We start from the raw sequence: 23,727 nt of genomic DNA, 5'->3' as shown, positions 1-23,727 counted from the left end.
TTGTACATGTTCATCATATATTCTAGATACATCCTTTACCAGGTATCTGATTTGCACGTGTTTTCTCCCAGTCTGTGCCTTATATTCTCATTTTTTTTTTTTTTTTGATCAGCTTTGGCTTCTTTTTATTCAGGAAGCGTACACTAATCCTTTTTATACAGTTTTTTTTACATTCCAGAAATAAGCGAAAATAGCAGTTTAAAATATGTGACAAAGTTGGCTTTGGGGGCTAAATAAGCTTTTTGAGAGAGGGATCAGCCAACTAACCTTTTCATCAAAGCACCAATGTATCTTCAGTCTTTTGCCAAGCTCCACCACAGGTGTGGCCACCTTGCATGTGCTATATACCCCAATCATGTGAAAGCTATAACGGAGAGTTGCTGCGAGTCTCTCTGCAAGGCACCAAGGACAGTTCCAGCTTCCTTTCTTCAGACTGAGTCAAAGTTTAGGAACTTTTCAATTGCTCTCTCAAGTAGTGCTCTCTCAGCATGAGGACTAGAATTTGTTAACACTCATATATCACAAGATACAGTATATCACTTCCAATATTCTGGAAACCACATGATAGAAGTTATAAATAAATGAACACTAAAATTACTTTAAGAAAGTTTTACATCATTTAGTTGGTAAGGACATTTACACGTACAACACAATTTACTATTGAACATTCTATAACTGGCTTCACATAAAGATGAAAATAATACAAAATGACCTGACATTTTCAGTTAAGTCTGGAATTAAGACTGTAGTTTTACTGTAGTCAATATCAACTTTACATATTGTTGCCAGTTGCTGTGCTATGCCCTTTAAAATGGGAATTTCTTCCTCGGGGTGAAATTCCATTTGGATATGTGTTCTTGCTTTGTACAAACTACTAAAATCTGAGGGACACAGCAATATCAAAGACACAAACAGTAACTGCCCAATATTATCTGCTGGATTAAGCTAATACAAGTGGACAGAATTCTTCAAGTTCCAATAGCTAATAAAGCACTATATGAAATGAACGAGGTGAAACATCTTAAGAATGAATATACTCTGCAACCAGAACATGTAGCATTTCTTTAGTTCACAAATCTGCCTCATTAGGCATTTACAAAATAAATTAGTAAGATCTCAATTTGCTTGAGCATCACACGCTCGTAATGCCCCACTTGGCCTTCCTGTTTGAGCTGGTCTAGTAAATCCTCCTTCTGTCTTTTTCTACCTACCACCAGGTACCTATCGTGGCCCACCCCATGAGATTTACTCTTAAGACCATACTTCTGGGCAGCCTGATGTATTTGCTTCCGCTCATCATTAGTCAGCTCTGTAGAGAAAGTTAAATCCGTGTGGCTCTCCGAGAGGGCGTAGTTTCTGATGATCTGTTCAGTATCTCTCTTGGCAATTTTATTTACCCTCTCTACATCAAGACCAAGCCCTGCCCGCTTATGCTGCTCTTTGACAGAGATTGGCTCCCGAATGCCCTCACCAGATTTACCTAAACCACCATCCGTCCAACCCATCTTTCTCAGCAGCTGATTTCCAATGTTATCTTCTTTGATCTGTTGTTTGTAAGCCTCCTCTGCTGAGCGACCCTGAATTTCATTTCTTGAAATCACATCTTCAATAACTCCTTTCTTCAAGTTGTTAATGACAGTCGGCTGGGTCTTTTTGAGGGTTTTCACAGCTTCCCCAGCAGCTTCATATTTGACGGTTTTCTTCACTTCAACTGCTTCTGCAATTACTTCACTCTCTAGAATCACCTTGCATTTCCATCGGAGTCCTGTCATTCTTTCATACACATATTCAACTGTCATTCAATTAAACTGAGCTGTGTCGTTCAGTGTGCACACAGGATTTGAAGAATTCTCATAAACTATGAGATCCTTTATATCTTTCTTCTTCCCACATCCCCTGGGTGAAGAGTCTGTTTGACATTGTGAACTTCTGACAGATGGGTAAGTGGGTTGTGTTTTTTGAAGGATTTTCAAAGCCTCATCAGCAGCTGCGTGTTTACTTGGTTTTTTTGGTTCCATAACCTTCAGCTAAGCAGCGATCTTGCAAAAACACTCGACAACACCATGTACAATTTGGTGTAATCTCATATTTGTATTCAGCAGACATTTTGTTGTATGAGGCAGAATTGTTAAGGATACCAATTGCATCATTTGCATTTTCTGTAAGGATAAAATTGGTCCAGTGTTTGGCAGAAGCATTAAAAATCGGCTGCCCAGGGCTTCCCTGGTGGCGCAGTGGTTGAGAGTCTGCCTGCTGATGCAGGGGACACGGGTTCGTGCCCCGGTCCGGGAAGATCCCACATGCCGCGCGCGGAGCGGCTGGGCCCGTGAGCCATGGCCGCTGAGCCTGCGCGTCCGGAGCCTGTGCTCCGCAACGGGAGAGGCCACAACAGTGAGAGGCCCGCGTACCGCAAAAAAAAAAAAAAAAAAAAAAAAAAAAAAATCGGCTGCCCAGAAGCATCTTTAGCCAGCACCACCAGCTCTCCTGGTCGTTTCAGAGCTGGAGGAAATTCACATGAAGGCATGCCAATCTGACACACCACAAGGTCCTCTCCAATCGTGTGCTTGAATTTCCGTCGGACAACCCTAACTTCAATACGTTTCTGCAAGAGTTTTACAGCTAGCTCAGTAGCTTGATCCCTGGAACCATTCTTGCTGCCGGCATAACCTGTAGTTAAGTAGGTATTTTGGCATCTAACTTCACAAGCATAACCATCTGTTAGAAGTTTTTCATTTTTGGGGATGTCAGCAGGAGGGGTTTCTTTTAAAGGAGCGTATATATATTCAGGATTTGTCTTACATGCCTGAATACAATGAGTTAACATATATGTGTAATTAATTTTATCAGATCCAGAAGTCATCTCTGGATTAGAAAGGTTCTTCCAGGTAGTTGCTGTTAATTTTTCAATAAAATACTGCTTCTCAGCTACCACTGACTCAGGAAATATCTGTGATGGTGAAGGCTCAGGAGCTGACTGGCAGTTTGCCTGCTGTGATGTGCTGCTGGGGGCAGGGTTCCCACTGTCAAAATACATGTTGGCTGTTACAGGCTGTTCTTTTGTGAAAATAAATACTGATGAATCAGAATACTGAGAATTTCCATCTTGTATACTGAAAGAGTCTTGAGTATAATCTTGGTAGATGTCTCTTGGCATGCTGGCAAAATGTGTTTGTTCATTTACCTCTTTTGTTTGAGGGCCATAAGGATCTTCCTGTCTTTCATCTTTTGAACTACTAGCTACAACATGTACAGGCTCAAAACGAGGTCTCACATGGAATTTGGAACCGGCTTGCTTTTTAGGAGGATTTTGACCATCCCATGTTGAGAGGTGACGTTTTTGACCTTTGGAAGGTTTGGACAGCATCAGATCATATGAAGGCATCTCCCCAATATCAATACCTTCAGCCATTTGGAGAATTTTTTCCATCAAGCGTGGGCTGTACCTGCAGCCCAGGAAAACGTGGTTGGTCCAGGCAGCGGAGAGCGCGAGGAGCTGGTCTAGGGCAGCCCCGGGATAGCTGTGCAGGTGCCGACAGATGAAGCTGCGCCGCAGGGCCCACTGCCGGTCACTTTCGTAGCTACAGCGCCACTGCTCCAGCACTGGCTCGGGCGGGGGTGGCGGGAGGGGCGGCAGCGGCGGCGGCGACAGGAAGTCTCCCCCCAACAGCAGACGTCCGCCAGCCATCTTCTCCGCCCCCAAGCAGGGACCCCAGGGCTGAAGCCGACTCGCTACGGGGGTCGGTGGGAGGGGCCGGGTGAGGAGGGGCAAGCCGAGGCGCGAAGACCAACTCCCAGGGGGCTGGAGTGTGTGCGTGACGGGCGACCGCTGAAAAGGCGAGCACGAGCTCGCGTCCCTCCGGGAGCACGCCCGTTGCACTCCTCCAACTCGTGGAGGAGCAGGAGGAGGGCACCCGCCGCAGTCACACGCGCGCCGGGGAGGCCGAGCCAGGCCCCGCGCTCCGCACCTGCGGCTACCCGCAGACTCACGCACTGCACTGGGAAGGAAAAAAAAAAAAAAAAGACACCAGCACGCTTTGCTCCCCTTCCTCTAGTCTACCTATCCGCGTGCAGCCCCGAGGTTGTGAGCTATTCTCATTTTCTTAGTGGTATTTTTGAACACCAAAGCTTTTAAGTTTGACAAAGAGCAGTTTATCAGGTTTTTTTTTTTTTCATGTGTCATGCTTTCGTTGTTGTCATATCTAAGAACCTTTGCCCAACGCAAGGTCACAAAGATTTTCTCTTCTGTTTTATCTTAAATGTTTATTAGGTTTAGCTCTTACATTTAGGTATATGATCCATTTTGAGTTAATTTTGTATAGTTATGTACCTATGCAGCTTGGGGGTTGGCCAGGGACTTGTGCTATATTGAATTATGTTGGATATCATTTTTATGAGGTCAAATCTAAGATTTTTGCTTACTGATTTTTGAGTTTTCTATCTCACATAAACAGACCGTCCTCTCTCCTTTCAAGAATGCCCACCTATGTTTTCTTCTGGCATTTTACTTTAGCTCTTTGATCAATCTAGAAAGCGTCTTGACGTGAGGCATAAATCTCACTTTTTTCCCCAAACATTTACCTGTTCACCCTTTCTCCTACTGGTTTGAAATCCAGCATTATCATTCCAATGTACTTGATTCACTTTGTTTCACTGCTAAATATTTTCCTGTGTTATTATCTTACTTATTACATGTTTCACAGCTTCAGTAATGTAAAATCTGGTAGGACTGATGCTCCCACATCAGACTTCTCCTTGCCTGTTTAGCATTCCAGATGCACTTACAGTAATTTTGACCAGTTCCGAAAAGTCGTGCTTGCGTCTTCAGTGCATGGAATTTATATATTGATTTGTGGAGAACTGACGGAATTTAAAGAGTGAATTCACAGCATCATCTTGAGTCTAAGCCTCCCCTCCATCTAGCAATCCCTTTCCTCCCAGTTTCACTGACTTGTTCCGGGAATTAATACTATGTTTATATCTTTTCAAAGTTCAAAAAGTAGTTTTTAAAAATGAGTCTTTTTGGCCTGTGTATTCCTGACTTCTGATGTTATTGTATTGTACTCAGAAAGTGTGATCTTTACAATATTACTTCTTCAGAAGTTTTAAGACTTCCCTTGTGGCTTACTGCCATTTTTATAAGTGTTCCCATGGTCTTGAAAATAATGTGTATTCTACTAACTTCTAGGTTTTTATGTTATCATTAAGCTTGTACCTTGACTGTTCAAATCTTATGCACTCACAGTGGTTTTGTCAAGCTTTGCCTCCTATGTTTCATGGGCTCCTGTTTTTTTTTTAATTTATTGAGGTATAGTTGATTTATAATATTATATGTCCCACGGGTAAAAGTCCCAGATGTACAACATAGTAATTCACAATATTTAAAGATTATACTCTATTTATAGTTATTATAAAATATTGGCTATATTCCCTGTGCTGTACAGTAAGTATATCCTTGTAGCTTATTTTATACATTGTAGTCTGTACCTCTTAAACCTCTCCCCACTTTCCTCTCCCCATTGGTAACCACTAATTTGTTCTCTATATTTGTGAGTCTGTTTCTTTTTTGTTAAATTCACTAGTTTGTTTTATTTTTTAGATTCCACATATAAGTGACAACGTGCAGTATTTGTCTTTCTCTGTATGACTTATTTCACTAAGCATAATACCTACCCTCCAGCTATAGCCACATTGTTGCAAATAGAAAAATTTCATTCTTTATTATGGCTGAGTAGTATTCCATTGTGTATATATGTGTGTAAGTGTGTGTGTGTGTATATATATATCATACTTTCTTTATCTGTGTATGGATACTTAGGTAGCTTCCATAGCTTGGCTATTGTAAATAGTGCTGCTATGAACATTGAAATCCATGTATCTTTTTGAATTAAGTGTTTTTGTTTTCTTCAGTGTTTTTGTTTTCTTCAGATATATACCCAGGAGTGGAATTGCTGGGTCATATGATAATTCTATTTTTAGTTTTTAAAAAATATTTAATTAATTTATTTGTTTATTTGGTTGCACCAGGTCTCAGTTGCAGCATGTGGGCTCCTTAGTTGCGGCCAGTGGGCTCCTTAGTTGCAGCCAGCGGGCTCCTTAGTTGCGGCTCATGGGCTCCTTAGTTGCGACTTTCTGGCTCCTTAGTTGTGGCACGTGAACCCTTAGTTGCAGCGTGCATGTGGGATCAAACCCAGGCCCCCTGCACTGGGAGCACAGAGTCTTAACCACTGCGCCACCAGGGAAGTCCCTCTATTTTTAGTTTTTTGAGGAACCTTCATACTGTTTTCCACAGTGGCTGCACCAGTTTACATTCCCATCAACAATGTACTAGGGCTCCCTTTTCTCCACATCCTTGCCAACATGTGTTGTGGTCTTTTTGATGATAGCCATTCTGACAGGTGCGAGGTGATAGATATCTCATTGTGGTTTTGATTTGCATTTCTCTAATGATTAGTGATGTTGAACATCTTTTCATGTCTGTTGGCCATCTGTATGTCTTCTTTATAAAAATATCTATTCAGTTCTTCTGCCCAATTTTTTTTTTTTTTTTTTGGCGATACGCGGGCCTCTCACTGTTGTGGCCTCTCCCGTTGCGGAGCACAGGCTCCGGACGCGCAGGCTCAGCGGCCATGGCTCATGGGCCCAGCCGCTCCGTGGCATGTGGGATCTTCCCGGACTGGGGCACGAACCCGTGTCCCCTGCATCGGCAGGCGGACTCTCAACCACTGCGCCACCAGGGAAGCCCTTCTGCCCATTTTTTAATCAGATTGTTTTTATGATGTTGAGTTGTATGAGCTATTTATATATTTTGGATATTAACCCCTTATTGATCATATCATTTGCAAATATATTCTCCCATTCAGTGGGTTGTCTTTTTGTTTTGTCAGTGGTTTCATTGCTGTGCAAAAGCTTTTAAATTTAGTTCCCATTTGTTTATTTTTGCTTTTGTTTCCTTTTCCTTAGGGGACAGATCCAAAAAGATATTGCTACAATTTATGTCAAAGAGTGTTCTGCCTATGTTTTCTTCTAGGGAGTGTGGTATCTCCAGCTCTGTTCTTCTTTCTCAAGATCGTTTTGGCTATTTGGGGTCTTTTGTGTTTCCATACAAATTTAAAATTATTTGTTCTAGTTCTGTGAAAAACGCCATTGGTATTTTGATAGGGATTGCATTGTATCTGTAGATTGCCTTGGGTAGTATGGTCATTTTAACAATATTAATTATTCCAATCCATGAACATGGTGTATCTTTCCATCTGTTAGTGTTGTATTCAATTTCTTTCATCTATGTCTCATAGTTTTCTGAGTATAGGTCTTTTACCTCCTTAGGTAAGTTTATTTCTAGGTGTGTTATTCTTTTTTTTTAAATGCAATTGTAAATGCTGTTGTTTCCTTAATTTCTCTTTCTGATAGTTTGTTGTTAGTGTATAGAAATGCAACAGATTTCTGTATATTGACTTTGTATCTTGTAACTTTACCAAATTCACTGATAAACTCTAGTAGTATTTATTTTTATTTTTATTTTGTAGTGTATTTAGGATTTTCTATGTATAGTATCATGTTGTCTGCAGACAGTCACTGTTTTACTTCTTCCTTTCCAATTTGGATTCCCTTTCTTTCATTCTCTTTCTTTCTTTCTTTCTGTCTGACTGCTGTCGCTCAGACTTCCAATAACATGTTGAATAAAAGTGGCAAGAGTAGGCATCCTTGTCTTGTTCCTGATCTTAGAGGAAATGTTTTCAGCTTTTCACCATTGAGTATGATGTTAGCTGTGGGCTTATCATATATGGCCTTTATTATGTTGAGGTGTGTTTTCTCTCTACTCACTTTCTGGAGTTCTTGTCATAAGTGGTTGTTGAATTTTGTCAAAAGCTTTTTCTACATCTATTGAGATAATAATATAGTTTTTATTCATCAATTTGTTAATGTGATGTATCACACTGATTGATTTACAGTTGCTGAACCATCCTTGCATCCCTGGGATAAATCCCACTTGATCATGGTATATGATCTTTCTAAAGTGTTGCTGAATTCAGTTTGCTTATATTTTGAGGATTTTTGCGTCTATGTTCATCAGTGATATTGGCCTTGTAATTTTCTTTTTTTGTGATATCTTTGTCTGGCTTTGGTATCAGGGTGATGCTAGCCTCATAGAATGAATTCAGAAGCATTCCTCTGTATTTTTTGGAATTGTTTGAGAATGATAGGTGTTAGCTCTTCTCTAAATGTTTGGTAGAATTCACTTGTGAAGGCACTTGGTCCTGGACTTTTCTAAATTACTGATTCAATTTCATTATTGGTAATTGGTCTGTTCATATTTTCTATTTCTTCCTGATTCAGTCTTGGGAGATTGTACAGTTCTAGGAATTTGTCAATTTGTACTTGGTTGTCCATTTTATTGGCATATACTTGTTCATAGTAATCTCTTATGATCCTTTGTATTTCTGTGGTGTCGCTGATAACTTTTCCTTTTTCAATTATGATGATATTGATTTGGGCCCTCTTTTTTTCTTGATGAATCTGGCTAAAGGTTTATTGAGTTTATCTTTTTAAAGAAATGTCTCTTAGTTTCACTGATCTTTTCCTTTTTTAAAATTTATTTATTTTTGGCTGCATTGGGTCTTCATTGCTGTGCATGGGCTTTCTCTAGTTGCTACTCTTCGTTGAGGTGCACATGCTTCTCATTGCAGTGGCTCCTCTTGTTGCAAAGCATGGGCTCTAGGCATGTGGGCTTCAGTAGCTGTGGCACGCGGGCTTAGTTGCTTCACAGCATGTGGGATCTTCCCAGACCAAGGCTTGAACCCATGGCCCCTGCATTGGCAGGCGGATTCTTAACCACTGTGCCACCAGGGAAGTCCCTCATTGATCTTTTCTATTTTTCTTTTTTAATCTCTATTTCATTTATTTCTGCTCTGATATTTATGATTTCTTTCCTTCTACTAACTTTGGGTTTGATTTGTTCTTTCTCTAGTCCTTTTAGGTGTAAAATTAAGTTGTCTGAGAGTCTTTTCATTTCCTGAGGTAGGCAGTATAAACTTCCCTCTTAGAACTGCTTTTGCTGCATCCCATAGATTTTGGATCATTGTGTTTTCATTTTCATTTGTCTCCAGGTATTTTTCGATTTCCTCTTTGATTTCTTTAGTGATCCATTGGTTGTTTAGTAGCATATTGTTTAGCCTCCACGTGTTTGTGTTTTTTTGTTTTTCTCTTGTAGTTGATTTGTCTCATAGCATTGTGGTCAGAAAAGATGCTCACTATGATTTCAATTTTCTTAAATTTACCAAGGCTTGTTTTGTGGCCTAGCATGTGATCGCTCCTGGAGAACACTGCATGTGCACCTGAAAATAATGTGTATTGTGCTGTTTCGGGATGGAATATTCTATATATATTGTCCATCTGGTCTAATGTGTCATTTAAGGCCAGCGTTTCCTTATTGATTTTCTGTCTGGATGATCCGTCCATTGATGTAAGTGGGGTGTTTAAGTCCCCTACTATTATTGTGTTACTGTCATTTTCTCCTTTTATGTATGTTAATATTTGCTTTATATATCTAGGTGCTCCTATGTTGAGTGCACAATTATTTACAATTGTTATATCTTCTTGGATTGATCCCTTGTTATGTAATGTCCTTGTCTCTTGTAACAGTCTTTATTTTAAAGTCTATTTTGTCTGATATAAGTATTGCTACACAGCTTTTGTTTTGATTTATATTTGCATGGAATACCTTCTTCCATCCACTCACTTTCAATCTGTATATTTAGATCTGAAGTGAGTCTCTTGTAGGCAGCATATATATGGGTCTTGTTTTTGTATCCATTCAGCCATTCTATGTCTTTTCATTGGAGCATTTAGTCCATATACATTTAAAGCAATTATTGATATGTATGTTCTTATTGCTATTTTGGTATTCATTTTGGGGTTGCTTTTGTAGGTCTTTTTTGTTCCTCCTTTTGTTCTCATCTCTTGTGATTAGATAACTATCTTTAATGTTATGTTTTAATTCCTTTTTCTTTTTTATGTGTGTATCTAGTATTGATTTTCGGTTTGTATTTATGTGAAGTTTATATATAGCAAACTATATATATATATGATTGTTTTAAGTTGCTGATCTCTTAATTTCAAATGCATTTAACAACCTGCATTTGTACATTCCTCCCCTTATTACTGTTTTTGACGTTTTACATCTAATTGTTTTGTGTATTCTTTAACTGCTTATTGTGGATATAGATGGTTTTACTACTTTTGTCTTTTAACCTTCCTATTAGCTTTGTACATGGTTGATTTTCTACCTTTACTGTATATTTGCAAGGGCTTCTGTTTTTTATATCTTCTGACTGTTGTCTTTTTCAGTAGGAATGCTCCCTCTTTTGCCTTAAATTCTGATACTGATATTGCTGAATCAGCTGTCTTTCAGGCTGCTACTTTTGGTAACATGTCCCATCCCTTTTATTGTCTACTTCTCAGTGTTATGGGCTGTGGCTTGTGTCTCTTTCAACAAATCCAGCCTGAGAGTCTCCAGCTGGGCAAGTGGAATCTGATCACACTGGATGTGATTACTGCTAGATTAATTTCTAACGTATTCCTTTGTGTTTTCTTGGCTTAAAAAAATCTTACCCTGATTTATGAACCATCAAATGTCCTTTATTCCTTTTTTTCTTCTGCTGATGTGGATGGAAGTTATATTTCTATTCTTTTAGAAATTACCTTTAAAATTGAATATGAATACCTAGTAGAGACTATCAGTATCTCAGTTCTCTTCCCTCTCTTGCAAGGGCTCTCCCTTTCATATCATCTAGTGTATCAGCTACACCTTGTTTATAATCCCAACCAACCCTCCAAAAAAAGTCCATCATGACAGAAATAAAAAATCCAATACTTACATGTACAAATGTGCTTTACTGCTATTTCCTTAATGTTGCTTCTTCAATCAATTCCTTCTCAGTTCAGTGTCCTCTTTGGTCGTAGATTTTTTAATAGTTTCCAACAAGGACTGAAGAACTGTAAATGTCTCACAGTTATTATCTACAAATGTATTTTGCCAGTAGTCTTGAATGATAGTTTAGCTGTGTAGTATTCTAATCTGAAAGTCAAATCAATTTTCCCTCATCACTTTGAAAGTGTTTCTCAGGCAATGGCTGTTGTTCTGATTGTCCTAATTTTGTTGCTATCTTTTAAATTCAGTAGCTTAAATTTTTTTCCCTTCCACTCTAATGTTTATATCTGGGTATGTTTTTGTCTAGAACAGGATTCAGTTTGAAGGCTCAGTGTTTTTTTGATTGTGTAAAGGCTCTCTGCTCTTCTTTGAATTTCTTACTCCATTCAATATACTTGAGCTTCTTCCTAGGTTTCTTCTTAATTTCATGTCTACATTTTCCACTTCTCTATGCTTCATATGCAGTCTAGCTTTTACTTTTTTCACTTGTATTTGTCTGTTGTTGATTAAATTTTTAATTAGAGTAACTTTTTGTTTCCTTAGGAATTCTGTTTAGCTCTCCTTTCCTTTTCCTTTACCATTTTAAAGATAGCTTTTCAGATTCCTGAATCATCAGAAGTTCTTGGGGGTGGACGGGGTGGCTCAGCCATTTGTTTGCATCTGCTGACTCACCCTTGATTTTCTCATTTTTTTAAAATACAGACTTTGGATTTAGGAAGTGCAAGGCATGTCTGTGTTGGTTTCTGTCAGGTGCACCAAGCACTGAGGTCCATAGGCCCTGGACTAGTTTTTACATTTGTTTCTTGCATAGATTTCAGGACTCAGATCAGGCAGCTCCTCCTTGAAAGGGGCTCCTCAACCTCCCACTCCACCCCACCCCCCACAGGTGACCCCACTGCACCAGGATGCATTCCTCTAAGATGCATTTAATCACCTCACTTACTTCTGCAAAACGCAGTCATCTCAAGAGGCTAGACTCCTACCTGAAGACACCAGGGTCATAACTCAGTCCCCTTCTCTGTGGCCTGGGTAGTGATGCTCAGGACACACTTGCTCGGTGATCATACAGCAGCCTTTGCCCTCATCGACTGACTTCCTTATTACTGCCCTTTCAGACTTGTTTACGTTGCAGGCCGGGAAGGCCACATGCTTAAAGTGCTCTCTTACGTTAGCGTCAAGCGTCTCACTCCAGCCCCTGCCATCATCTTTTATGTAAGTATGAATTCTGCCACAAAAACACCCCCTTAAGGCAGAGGGTCCCTCAGTTTGGATGATGAAGTAAACCTGATCACTAAGCTCAGTGATTTTCAAGTGACCCAGGTTCCCCCAGCCCTCAGTTATATAAATAGCTATATAAAAAAGTTCAAAACAATTCAAATAATTTACCCAACTTCTGCTCCTTGTTCTGAATTTATCCATGAAGGACACTGTTTGAATCTTCTGAGCTTGTACCCTCTACACTTCTTACGTGTACATTTGTATGTTCTGAGTCCCTGGTAACAAACTGGACAAAAACCCGCTAGCTTATGAGGAAGGAGAATAAGGCATTTTACAAGGTGGCTAATGACAACAGCTTCTCATTACGGTCCAATAATTCAGAAGTCATGGGACCCTTGTGAATTATAGGTGTTTGACATCTTCTGATTGGAATTTCTCAGTGAGGGATAGTCCTCGGCTGTATGCAACTGTTTTGGGCACCTCTGGACCATCCACACCCCAGCCTCAGGGCCAGATTCTTCCTCCCACCCCCAGAGGGAGCCCCTATTCTCTGTCAATCTACTCCCTTTGAAGATGAGAAAAAGGACCCAGAATTACAAGGCCCTTGGAATTACAAGTCCAGGACCGTGCAGCTAACACAGTCAAGACCAGACCTAGACAGCCTGGGTTTTATGGTGCAGGGCCCTTTCCCCCAATGAAAACTCTCTGGAAGGAAAATTCATAATTAGGAAGCTGGTGCAACATACATACACATTTTGTTTCTCCCCTGCTTAAAAGAGCTACAAACTTTCCAAGTCCTTTCATCACACCTCAAAGAGCTGTCACAGCACCAGTCTGGTTTAACCCCAAATATAATGGGATACATAGGAGTTTTCTTTCACATTAAAGTGTTTATCCACAGAAAAAGGCTTCTTCCATCTTTTGTGAAGTGATAAGGTTCATGTTTTCATGTACTAATGACCTAAGACTTCCTTCTTCTTTCTTCTAGGGTATCATAGCGATCATTTATATCATCCCTGGTGACATAAACTCATTAGTCAATTACTTCAGTTTTGCTGCATGGCTGTTTTATGGCTTGACGGTCTTTGGACTAGTTGTGATGAGGTTTACGAGGAAAGAACTGAAAAGGCCTATCAAGGTAGGTTGTTCCCCAAATGTCACAAGTGGCTTTGATTTCCTGAAATGAACTAGGTAGAAGTAACTATTTTAACTTCTAGGAGCATGCTTTCTATTTTCAACCTGACTCTTCTCTTGAACATCAAACTTTAGAGTGGAGTTTGCTCTTCAATTCATTTCATAGTATAGATTATGATCCAGTCAGCATCTCATAATTTATTAAAGTTATCAACAATACCTGTGACCTGTCTCTCTAACCAAAGTGAGATGTCCAGGTCTGATAGTTCCAGGACCCCTCATGAATACACTTTCTGTCAACCGATGGGGAGTTCTGATTCTGGCCCAGACCCGTTATTCCTATGCATGCAACCACGAACGGTCCGTGTTTGCAGTCTGTTCTGGGCTCCTTCCCACCTCCCTCCATGGCTGGTTTGGGTCCATATACCAACGAGGAAGAAGAATGTATTTTATTTTGCTTATGTTACAGGATTTTTTTGGTTTGTTTTTTGTTTTTTAAAAAAACCTGTGCTATTTATTCTTATGATAACAAGTGAAGATGTAAGAAAAAGGTAGGCAAGAAGAGGGCTTCAGTAACTAGAGCAAGAATAAAGATAATGTCTTTAGCTTCAGAATGTTGTTTCACAAATCTGGTTAAAAGTCTTTCTGGCACAGTAGCTTGACTGTCACCAAGTTGCTGAAGTCAGAGAAGGCATGGAGCAGCCTGCTGGAATCAGGCAGTTCCACCTCAATCAGGGCATCAAGCAGGCAAAATCATTATGGTAGCACAGATTTTTAATGTGCGCAAAATCTCTCAAACAGAAATAAAAAGGATTTGAGAGAAAATAATGAGGTAAGGAGACAGGAAAAAAGAAAGAGATTAACATATGTATAACTGGAGTCCTTGAAGAAGAAAATGCAAGTAACAGAATTCTTTTTTTTTAAATTTTTATATATTTTTTTTTCTTTTTCTTTTTTTTTTTTTTTTGCGGTACGCGGGGCCTCTCACTGTTGTGGCCGCTCCCCTTGCGGAGCACAGGCTCCGGACGCGCAGGCTCAGCGGCCATGGCTCACAGGCCCAGCCGCTCCGTGGCATGTGGGATCCTCCCGGACCGGGGCACAAACCCGTGTCCCCTGCATCGGCAGGCGGACTCTCAACCACTGCGCCACCAGGGAAGCCCTATATTTATTTTTTTATACAGCAGGTTCTTATTAGTCATCAATTTTATACACATCAGTGTATACATGTCAATCCCAATCGCCCAATTCATCACACCACCACCACCACCTCCCTGCCGCTTCCCCCCCTTGGTGTCCATGCATTTGTTCTCTACATCTGTGTCTCAACTTCTGCCCTGCAAACCGGTTCACCTGTACCATTTTTCTAGGTTCCACATATATGCGTTAATATACGATATTGGTTTTTCTCTTTCTGACTTACTTCACTCTGTATGACAGTCTCTAGATCCATCCACGTCTCAACAAATGACCCAATTTCATTCCTTTTTATGGCAGAGTAATATTCCATTGTACATATGTACCACATCTTCCTTATCCATTCGTCTGTTGATGGGCATTTAGGTTGCTTCCATGACCTGGCTATTGTAAATACTGCTGCAATGAACATTGGGGTGCATGTGTCTTTTTGAATTGTGGTTTTCTCTGGGTATATGCCCAGTAGTGGGATTGCTGGGTCACGTGGTAATTCTATTTTTAGTTTTTTAAGGAACCTCCATACCGTTCTCCATAGTGGCTGTATCAGTTTACATTCCCACCAACAGCTTAAAAGCTATGATTCAAGAAACATTTCCTGAAGTGGGAGGGAAGGTGGGAGGGGAGACCACAGAAGGAGGGGGGACATGAACCAACATACTTCCGAACTAGACTGGGCAACAAGGAAATATATTCTGATAAAACTATGGAGTTTCTTTAAAAAAAATGCTTTGGGTATATCCACTTCCCCTTTCCTGTCCTCCTTCACCCCAATTTGCTTATAAAGGAAAGGAAATAATACAGGCATCAAACTTCTCATCAGCTACACTCCATGCTGTAAGACTGTGGGCAACTTATTTAAGATAGTCAAGGAAAAAAATGTAAGTCAAGTATTTTATATCCAGTCAAATTGACCTTGAAGAATAAAGTTACCAACGAAATAACTCAAAGCATATATTGTTACATGAGACCTAAGGAATCACTAGAGAATGAGCTTTAGAAACCAAAAAGTCATTGGCATAAGGTGAATATATTTAATTAAAGAACTAAGACTAAATGATGGGAGATAAAGATAGCAAAACAGTATATAAATATTAAGCACTGACAACATAATACAACAAAAATGGGAGAGAAAGCATATGAAAGTATGCCACTTAAGGAAAGTATCTCAGGAAAACTGCCTTTGGATACAATTTAAAATTAGATGCTGGGGGGAAAGAGAAGAAATCCTAGCTTATTTCATTACTGCTTATTATAGATAATATCTAAAAAAGAAGAGATAAAGGTATTAATACCTACTATTTATAATGGTAACTCTCAGAACAAAAACAGTGTTTATAGATAGATATATCCAACACACATACCCACACACAAACACATCCACGAAACCATATCATAAAAGAACCTATATATAAAGACTCGAATAGGGAAACAAATGAGAATATCTTCCTGGTTGACATTTTCTCAGTAGAATGCTTATTAGGGTTTTTTGTTGTTACTGTTTTTTGCTTATTGATTTTTAACATCCCCAAACTTTATAGAACCTATGAATCTCTTAATACTCTTATTTCTAGTTGATAGTTATATGGGAAAAAATGAATATTTAAATTCCCCAAATGCAATACAATGTTTTTAATACATGTGTGAGGAAAGTTTCAAATGGCATTCCAAATCCAACACAAGTCACAGTCGTATGGAGGCATATTGGAAAGTGTGAGGCATGTGTGTCTCAGATGTTGGGAAACATGTTATTGCGTTAAAGGTAACCATTTACTAACAATCATACTAATTGGTCACCAGGAAGTCATTTTTAAAGCAGTTTACTTCCAGGTATAACACATGTTGGATATATTTATGCATTTACTGTTTTTTGTTATATCTGAAAACACTGGTTAGAAGTCTGGGGTTTCATATGATACATGGTAATTTTCCCACTTAAAGGAAGTAGGCCCCAGTAAGAGTTTTCCCATAGAATGTCACTCATTATGGGCAGAAAACTGACAGTAAGTCGAAGATACTTTATATAGAAATATGAAGCAATATGGAGACCAAACTTATCAGTTGTATGAATAAACCAGCTTATTCAGTTTAAATGGGTTTAAATCAGCCATTAAAAGAAAAAATTTTTCAGGCAGGTTTACAGAGCTGTGAAAAATGCAAAGTAAAAGGATAGGCAAAGAAAAATCAAGCAAATGAAAATACACAGAAAACAGGGGTTGTGATCTTATCAGACAAGCACTCAGGCCCAAAACACAAGACAAAGACCATTTAGTAATGCAAAAGGCTAAAATTCACAATAAAGAGATAATAGTTATGAAAACCTGTTCACCACGCCACACAGTAATTACTTTTATGAAACAAACTATAGGAAATACAAGGAGAAACAGACACACACACTAATAGGAGACTTTAAAACATCTCTCTCAGAACAAGACAGATCCAGGCACAGCACTAGTAAAAGTGACTGCAGATCTATAAAAACGTAACAAGGTGTATCTTACAGATTCATTTCAAATTCTGAATCCCCCAAATAGCAAACAGTGCATATGGAACAGGTCTGACCACTGACAATCTTTAATACCACAAAGAAAAACCCTGATTAAAAAATCAGAAATGGGGCTTCCCTGGTGGCACAGTGGTTGGGAATCTGCCTGCCAATGCAGGGGACACGGGTTCAAGCCCTGGTCCGGGAAGATCCCACATGCCGCGGAGCAACTAAGCCCATGCGCCCCAACTACTGAGCCTGTGCTCTAGAGCCCATGAGCCACAATACTGAGCCCACGTGCCACAGCTACTAAGGCCTACGCGCCTAGAGCCCGTGCTCTGCAACAAGAGAAGCCACCGCAATGAGAAGCCCGCGCACCGCAACAAAGAGCAGGCCCTGCTCACCACAACCAGAGAAAGCCCACGCGCAGCCACGAAGACCCAATGCAGCCAAAAACAATAAATAATAAAAAATAAGTACATTTGTTTTTTAAAAAATCAGAAATGATACAGATCACATTCTCTGACTATAATGCAATAAAACAGGAAATTAATTTTAAAAATTAAAACTTTTGGTCCAAAAGGAAATAGGAAATGAAAGTACATAAATTCCTAAAAATAACAATAATGAAAACAAGACATATAATCTATGATCGGCACTTTAAGGAAGTTCCACTACATTACTTACATCAACAAAAACGAAAACAAATTAAATAGGCAACTCAACGGGCACGAGAAAGAACAAAGAAAACCAAAAGGATATAGAAGGAATTAATAAACATAAAGAAAGCACTTAACTGGATTATCTGATTTTTAGAATTTCACCATGAATTCAGATTCTGCTGGGGTTAGTTTTAGTAAACTATATTTTCCTAGAAAACTGTCCATTTCATCTAGGTGTTTGAATTTATTTGTATAGAGTTGTACAAAATAGTTTATGATTTTTAAAAAAACTTCCTGTGTTCTGGAGATTATTTCTCCATTTTTGTTTCTTATTTGTGTGTTTATGCTTTCTCTCTCTTTTTTAAGGTAAGCTACAGGATGTTTTATTGATTTTTCAAATTATTTTTATGGACTATAACACTGATACCAAACCTTGCAAAGATAGCACAAAAAAGGGGAGAAGAGAAAATCACGGACCAATCTCACTTTTGAATATTGATATAAAAATCTTAAATAAAATATTTTAACAAATATAATCCAATTATATTAAAAACATATCATGACTAAGTCAAGTTTGTGCAAGGGTGGCTGAAGATTAGAATGAACTGGATTTAATTCATGGAGATATAATTCATCATATTAATATACCTATGGTAAAACCCCCTATGATCACCTCCCACAGTTGCCAAAAACCAGATAAAATTCAACATACATTAGTGATAAAAACACAAATAGGAATTTATAACCTTTTCCTTGGCATGATCGCACACACAAACACGCCCTATGGCAAAAAAGCAATTTTAATTGATAAGGTAACACTAGAGAGATCTCTGCCAAGGTGAAGACAAAAATGCCTTCCTTCTATTTCTGCTATCAGCTAACACTGTTCTGAAGATATCAGCAAGGCAATTAAACAAGAGAAAGCAATGTGGAGCATAAGAATTAGAAAAGACTTTCAAAAGTCTAACTTTCTCCTTTCAAAGAAAATAAAACTCTGCATCTGGAAAACCCAAAAGGATCAAAGAAAAAACTATAAGAAAATATAGTGAAGTAATATGACATAAAACTAACACACTGTAATCAATAGCCTTCATTTATAAAAATGATATCCAATTAAAAGATAATGAAAGAGAACAACTCATCCCCAAACCAAAAAACACCTAGCCATAAACTTAACAAGAGGTTAGACATCACAGTAGAAAAGTAAAATTCTCCTGAAAGACCGAAAAGGTAACTTGAACAAATGGAAATCCATCATATTCTTGGATAGGGAAACTCAGCATCATTAATTTAGATGTTTAATGAGATCGCAATAAAAAACACCATCTAATTTTTTTCCCTGGAGTTAGACAAGTTGATTATGAAGTTCATATTGAAGAACAAACTAGCAAAAATAGCCAGGGAAAATCTAAAAATAAGAAAAATATTAAAATATAGACTCTAAAATTGAGACACAGATGTAGAGAACCAACCAAGGGGGGAAAGTGAGTTGGGGGGGGGGCGGGTGAAGGGTGGTGGCTGGTGGTGGTGGGATGAACTGGGAGATTGGGATTGACATGTGTACACTAATATGTATAAAATGGATAACTAATGAGAACCTGCTGTATAAAAAATAAAATTCAAAAATTCAAAAAAAATATAGATTCTAAAATTTAAATATCATGGTGCTGATGCACGAAGAAAATATAAATTGCTTTGTAATTCAAGAATGAAGAAAACCTCTCCCATGACTCAAAATCAAGGAGTAATTTTTAAAAAAGGGGCAACCATAACCACCCCAAAATAAAAATGAATGCATTCAAAAAAAGAGAAGTTGAAAACACATATACATAAAATATTGGGGGAAATATTTGCAATAATATCACAAAAAAGGATAAATATCCCTAAGTTAAAGAGTTACTAAAATTGAGATGGGGGTTACTAACAATTGAAATGGACAAAAGATATAAATGGACACAAGAAAATAAAACGACAGTTCAATGAAAAAAATGCAACGACACTTAAACATGAAACAAATGAACCCAAGCAAACTCAATTTTGTTTCTTATAAGAGAACGCACACCAAAATTCTAACGAGATACCATTTCTTGCCTATCAGATGGGCAAAAATCCCAAAGCTTGGCCACACTCCATTGGAGAGGCTATGGGGAAACAGCCTTCTCAAACACTGCTGGTGGAATACAAATGGTTATGGCCACTACAAAGGGAAACCTGGCAATATCCAGCAATATTACATATGCATTTACCTTTAGACCCAGCCATCCTGTTTTGAGGTAATCTATCCCTAAGTGAAGTCGACAAAAATATGAAATATACATAAGCTTACTTGTTGCATTAATTGGTAATAGCAAAAGGTTCAACACAACCCAAATGTCAATTAATGGGAGACTGGTTGAATAAGTTTTGGTACATCCGCAAAGTAGAGTGGCGTGCAGCAGTAAAACAATGGATGAGTAATTGTACACAGTAGTGACTCTCTGGAATATATGAATGGAAAAAAGCAAGGTGCAGAACTGTGTGTTATGCATTTGCTGCCTTTTATGTAAGAGGAGTGGAAGATGAACATGCGTATGTACATTTGTGCATACACATGTGTTTATTCTGAAAGAGAAATAATGGAAGAATAAAGCAAAATCGAGAAAAAATTTATAATATTAAAAAAATCAAATAAAAAAGGGAAAAAGCAAATCCCTAAAAACTAGAAACAAATGGAGATAAAGAAGCCTTACTCTGTAACAAGCAGATGACATAACCACACAGAAAACGTAATCACTAGAACTGATATTAAAGTGCAGGACTTTGAATGCATCTCCTTTGTGGTTTATACTGTGCAGTTAAAAAGAACTGCAAAAAAATCTTAAACTTCATACTACTACTTACAGTGGTAGTATTGGTACAGTTATTTTGAAGTTTATTATAGGCACATTGTAGGATAAATAAAATAAGTAATTATGTGAAAGCCATTGAGAACATTTTCAGAAGCATAAGGAAAGAAGGTGTAAGTCTAGAGAAAGTAAGGAAAAAAGTGCAATCTTACATTTGAACAGAAACTCAGTAGAAATTTATGAATTTTTTTCCCTTCTTGAAAAAAAATTTTTTTTCTCTGTCCTTGTAAAAGAACACTGAGTACTCCCAACCACCCAGATTACGGTTTCTAAATACCATTTCCTACCAAACACCCTGGAGAAATGGGTGAATCCAGATCTGCTGGGACTGGATTCCTCTCCAGCCCCTGAATCCACTGATTGACTTTAGGGATTCACAAGGGATTCATCGGACCTTAAGTGCCTCGTGATGTGTTACAAGAGGAAGTGCACTGCTCCAGCTACAACGTATTCTTGCCTCCACAGCTAACTACTGGTTTACAGGAAACAAGAGGGACATAGGAGCAAGTTATCAGGCAAAGCTAGAAATGAAGACATTGTATAGGATAAACCATCCAATTCCTACGAATTAATGACAAGATAAAGAGAGGAGGGAACAAACGTTAAAAATAAAGTCATCATCAGTTAGAGACGTATAATGCGTATTTTACAGGTAAAATGACATGATGGCATTTTCTTTACAGTCTAGGGAAAAGAAAAAGATGAAATAAGGTTGGCAATTTTACTTACAAATGATTGAAACTGGAGGAGGGGTACACGGAGTTCATTATATTCCTCTTTCTGTCAAGTGTTTTGTTTTGAATGAAAATTTTCAAAAAAGAAATGAATGCACATGGCCAAATCATGACACCACTCTGTTTGGCCTACAGGTGCCCATTGTCATCCCCATCTTGGTGACTCTCTTATCTGTGTTTTTGGTTTTGGCCCCAATCATCAGCCAACCTGCATGGGAGTATCTCTACTGTGTGTTATTTATGCTGAGCGGCCTTATATTTTATTTCCTTTTTGTCCACTATAAGTTTGGATGGGCTCAGAAAATCTCAAGTAAGTATCACCTGAGGGACTGCTTTGCTGTTAGTAAAGTGAGACAGGCCCGACATCCTGTAGCCTCATCTGTCCCGATTCTACCAGGACCTTCTTATCACAGGGTCTTGCGCAGCTAACAGATTTCATCTCCTCTGTGGGAGGAGGCGTGACCTGTTCTCCTCAGTGTGACACCTCTGGGGTCCACCTGTGGCCTCTTCCTTTGTTCCCATCAATTCCTGGAACAAGCAGGAAAAGGAAGCACCGGTTTTTTCTTTTTCTCAAATGTAACATACCCATAACATAAATCTTGACCATTTTTAAGTGTACGGGTCAGTAGTGACAATACATGTTCACATTGTTGTGCATCCTATACCCAAAGCACTGCCGCCTTGTGCCTGATCCCCGGACATCATCTGGGGGTCTCAGCAGCATCCCAGAGACGTCCAAAATGCGACAGCTGGGACGAGGGCCAGAGCCTTCCAACACCAAGGCCACGGCTCTTGCTTTTCACTCAGCAGTACCGATTCCTTGTGTATTTTAGGAAAGTTGTTTAAAAGTTTAGCTATATCAGCCATTTTCATTTTGAAAAAGAAAGCAGTGATGGCAGAGTACATCAGAGGACCCTGAAGTACACCCAAGGGTATGTTATATTCTACATGGCACAGCCAGCTGCAAGGAACTCCATTCACAAAAGCCTGCTAGGCTCCCGAGCCCCTCACCAGACCAACAGTGATCCACAGCCTTGCCTGGTCTCCCTCACCCTAAACATGAGTTCCCCGGAGGCAGGAATTGGGCTGTGTACAATTTAATCCTGGATCTATACAGCAGCCACTTAGTATTTGAGTAAACGTGATGAAAAATCTGCCTTCTTTCTCCTTCAGCTCGTTCTCACCAGGGAAGTACAGTCATTCCTCAGGCACCCCTATGTGGTTTTTTATTTAGATGCATACAACTTAGGGAGACGTACAAGGTAGCAAAGAGCAAAACCCAACTGGAAGTGGGGGAAGCTGGCCCTGAGACTCCATTTAGACTGAGCCGCCAGTGACGGGGATGCCTGCCTCCACTCCCTCTGCCTGTGTCCCCACCTGTGAAACTGGTACCACCTCTCACCTGACAGGGGTGTTCTAAGAGACAGAGAATCTGTTTCACGTTCGTTAACAAAGGGATAGCAAAACCAAAATATGGCTATATTATTTCCCAAGGACTTTTCCCCTTTCTTGAAATAGCTCCCCCTACCCCTAACCTCTTTACACTGATCTAAGCCCGAAGCTGAGAGGGGTTGCAGGGACACTACTATAGAAACGAAAGAAAAGGTATATTACTACCTGAAAAACAGCCACTTTTTCCCATGCCTCTGAAAATGGACTTGCATTTGATCATACTGACAGAGAATCTAGCTAGGATGACTTACAACCTAAAGGCCTGAAAATATGTCTTATTTCTCAGCTTTAGAATATTTAGCCAAGCTGTTCCCTACAGAAACCAATAAGAAGTTAAAATTAAGGAGGTAAAAAGAATTAACAACCTGTATTTTAAACAAGATGCAGACTTAGTGTGACTTCAGACCAAACATTCAATCTTTGGTCAGGGGTAGTTAAATATACACATATAACTGAGTCATTCATATTTTTCCTGTAAATGTTTTGGTGGCAGTAAAATATTTAGTAGGTTCCTAATGCTTTAATGGGAAATAACTTATCTCCAAAGAACCACCGTAGCTCCCAGGATGGGCCTGCCCGCCTCTACCCACCTGTGTCCCCTGAGCACAGGCTCTGATATGACACATCACCAAGGAGTAGTAATAGTACCACTGCTCATTGGTAAGCAAGGCGAAGCTGGTTTTAAATGACGGTTTTCTGACTGCACTTTTTCCCTCCAGAGCCTCTCACCATGCACCTTCAGATGCTGATGGAAGTCGTCCCCCCAGAGGAGGCTCCAGAGTAACAAAGCTCAGCCTCCTGTGGCCAAGTCTAAGCTGTGAAGAATTTATTTTTGTAAGCAATATTTGTGGTTGTTTCTTCCTGATGTTTTTCTTAAGAAAAAAATGTATTCACATGTGTATAATACTGTTATTTTTAGCTATCCTTAGTTCTCTGGGTGGGTGTTTGCTGAAGTTAGCAGGTGAGGATGTAACCCAGCAGAAGGCTGGTGGCCAGGGAAGGGCTGAGTCAGAACGGCCCCCACCACACGGTGACTTTT

At 39.2% G+C, this 23,727-nt stretch overlaps 2 protein-coding genes across 2 annotated transcripts in view; one reads left to right on the top strand and one right to left on the bottom strand.

Annotated features, from left to right (window-relative positions):
• Nucleotides 1-23,472, top strand: part of SLC7A9 (solute carrier family 7 member 9) — a gene marked incomplete at both ends in the record, with an annotated part of 32,184 nt that extends 8,712 nt beyond the window's left edge. Inside the window, 4 exons of the mRNA XM_079722991.1 lie at nt 12,043-12,139; nt 13,134-13,283; nt 21,372-21,546; nt 23,408-23,472. Coding sequence (XP_079579117.1) covers nt 12,043-12,139; nt 13,134-13,283; nt 21,372-21,546; nt 23,408-23,472 — 487 coding nt within the window. The remainder of the gene's footprint in view (nt 1-12,042; nt 12,140-13,133; nt 13,284-21,371; nt 21,547-23,407) is intronic.
• On the bottom strand, nt 1,086-3,685 carry LOC307066201 (NF-kappa-B-repressing factor-like; the record flags this gene model as incomplete). Its single annotated transcript, XM_079723301.1, is given in 4 exon segments — nt 1,086-1,799; nt 1,803-2,000; nt 2,002-2,223; nt 2,474-3,685. Coding segments are annotated over 4 exon segments (2,346 nt in total).
• Nucleotides 23,473-23,727: the final 255 nt, after the last annotated feature.

The sequence above is a fragment of the Hyperoodon ampullatus genome (genome assembly GCF_949752795.1).
Source record: "Hyperoodon ampullatus genome assembly, chromosome: 18".
In the NCBI taxonomy this organism is placed as follows: Eukaryota; Metazoa; Chordata; class Mammalia; order Artiodactyla; family Ziphiidae; genus Hyperoodon; species Hyperoodon ampullatus.
Note: the sequence above shows the minus strand (reverse complement) of the source record. Positions and strands in the feature narration are given on the sequence as shown.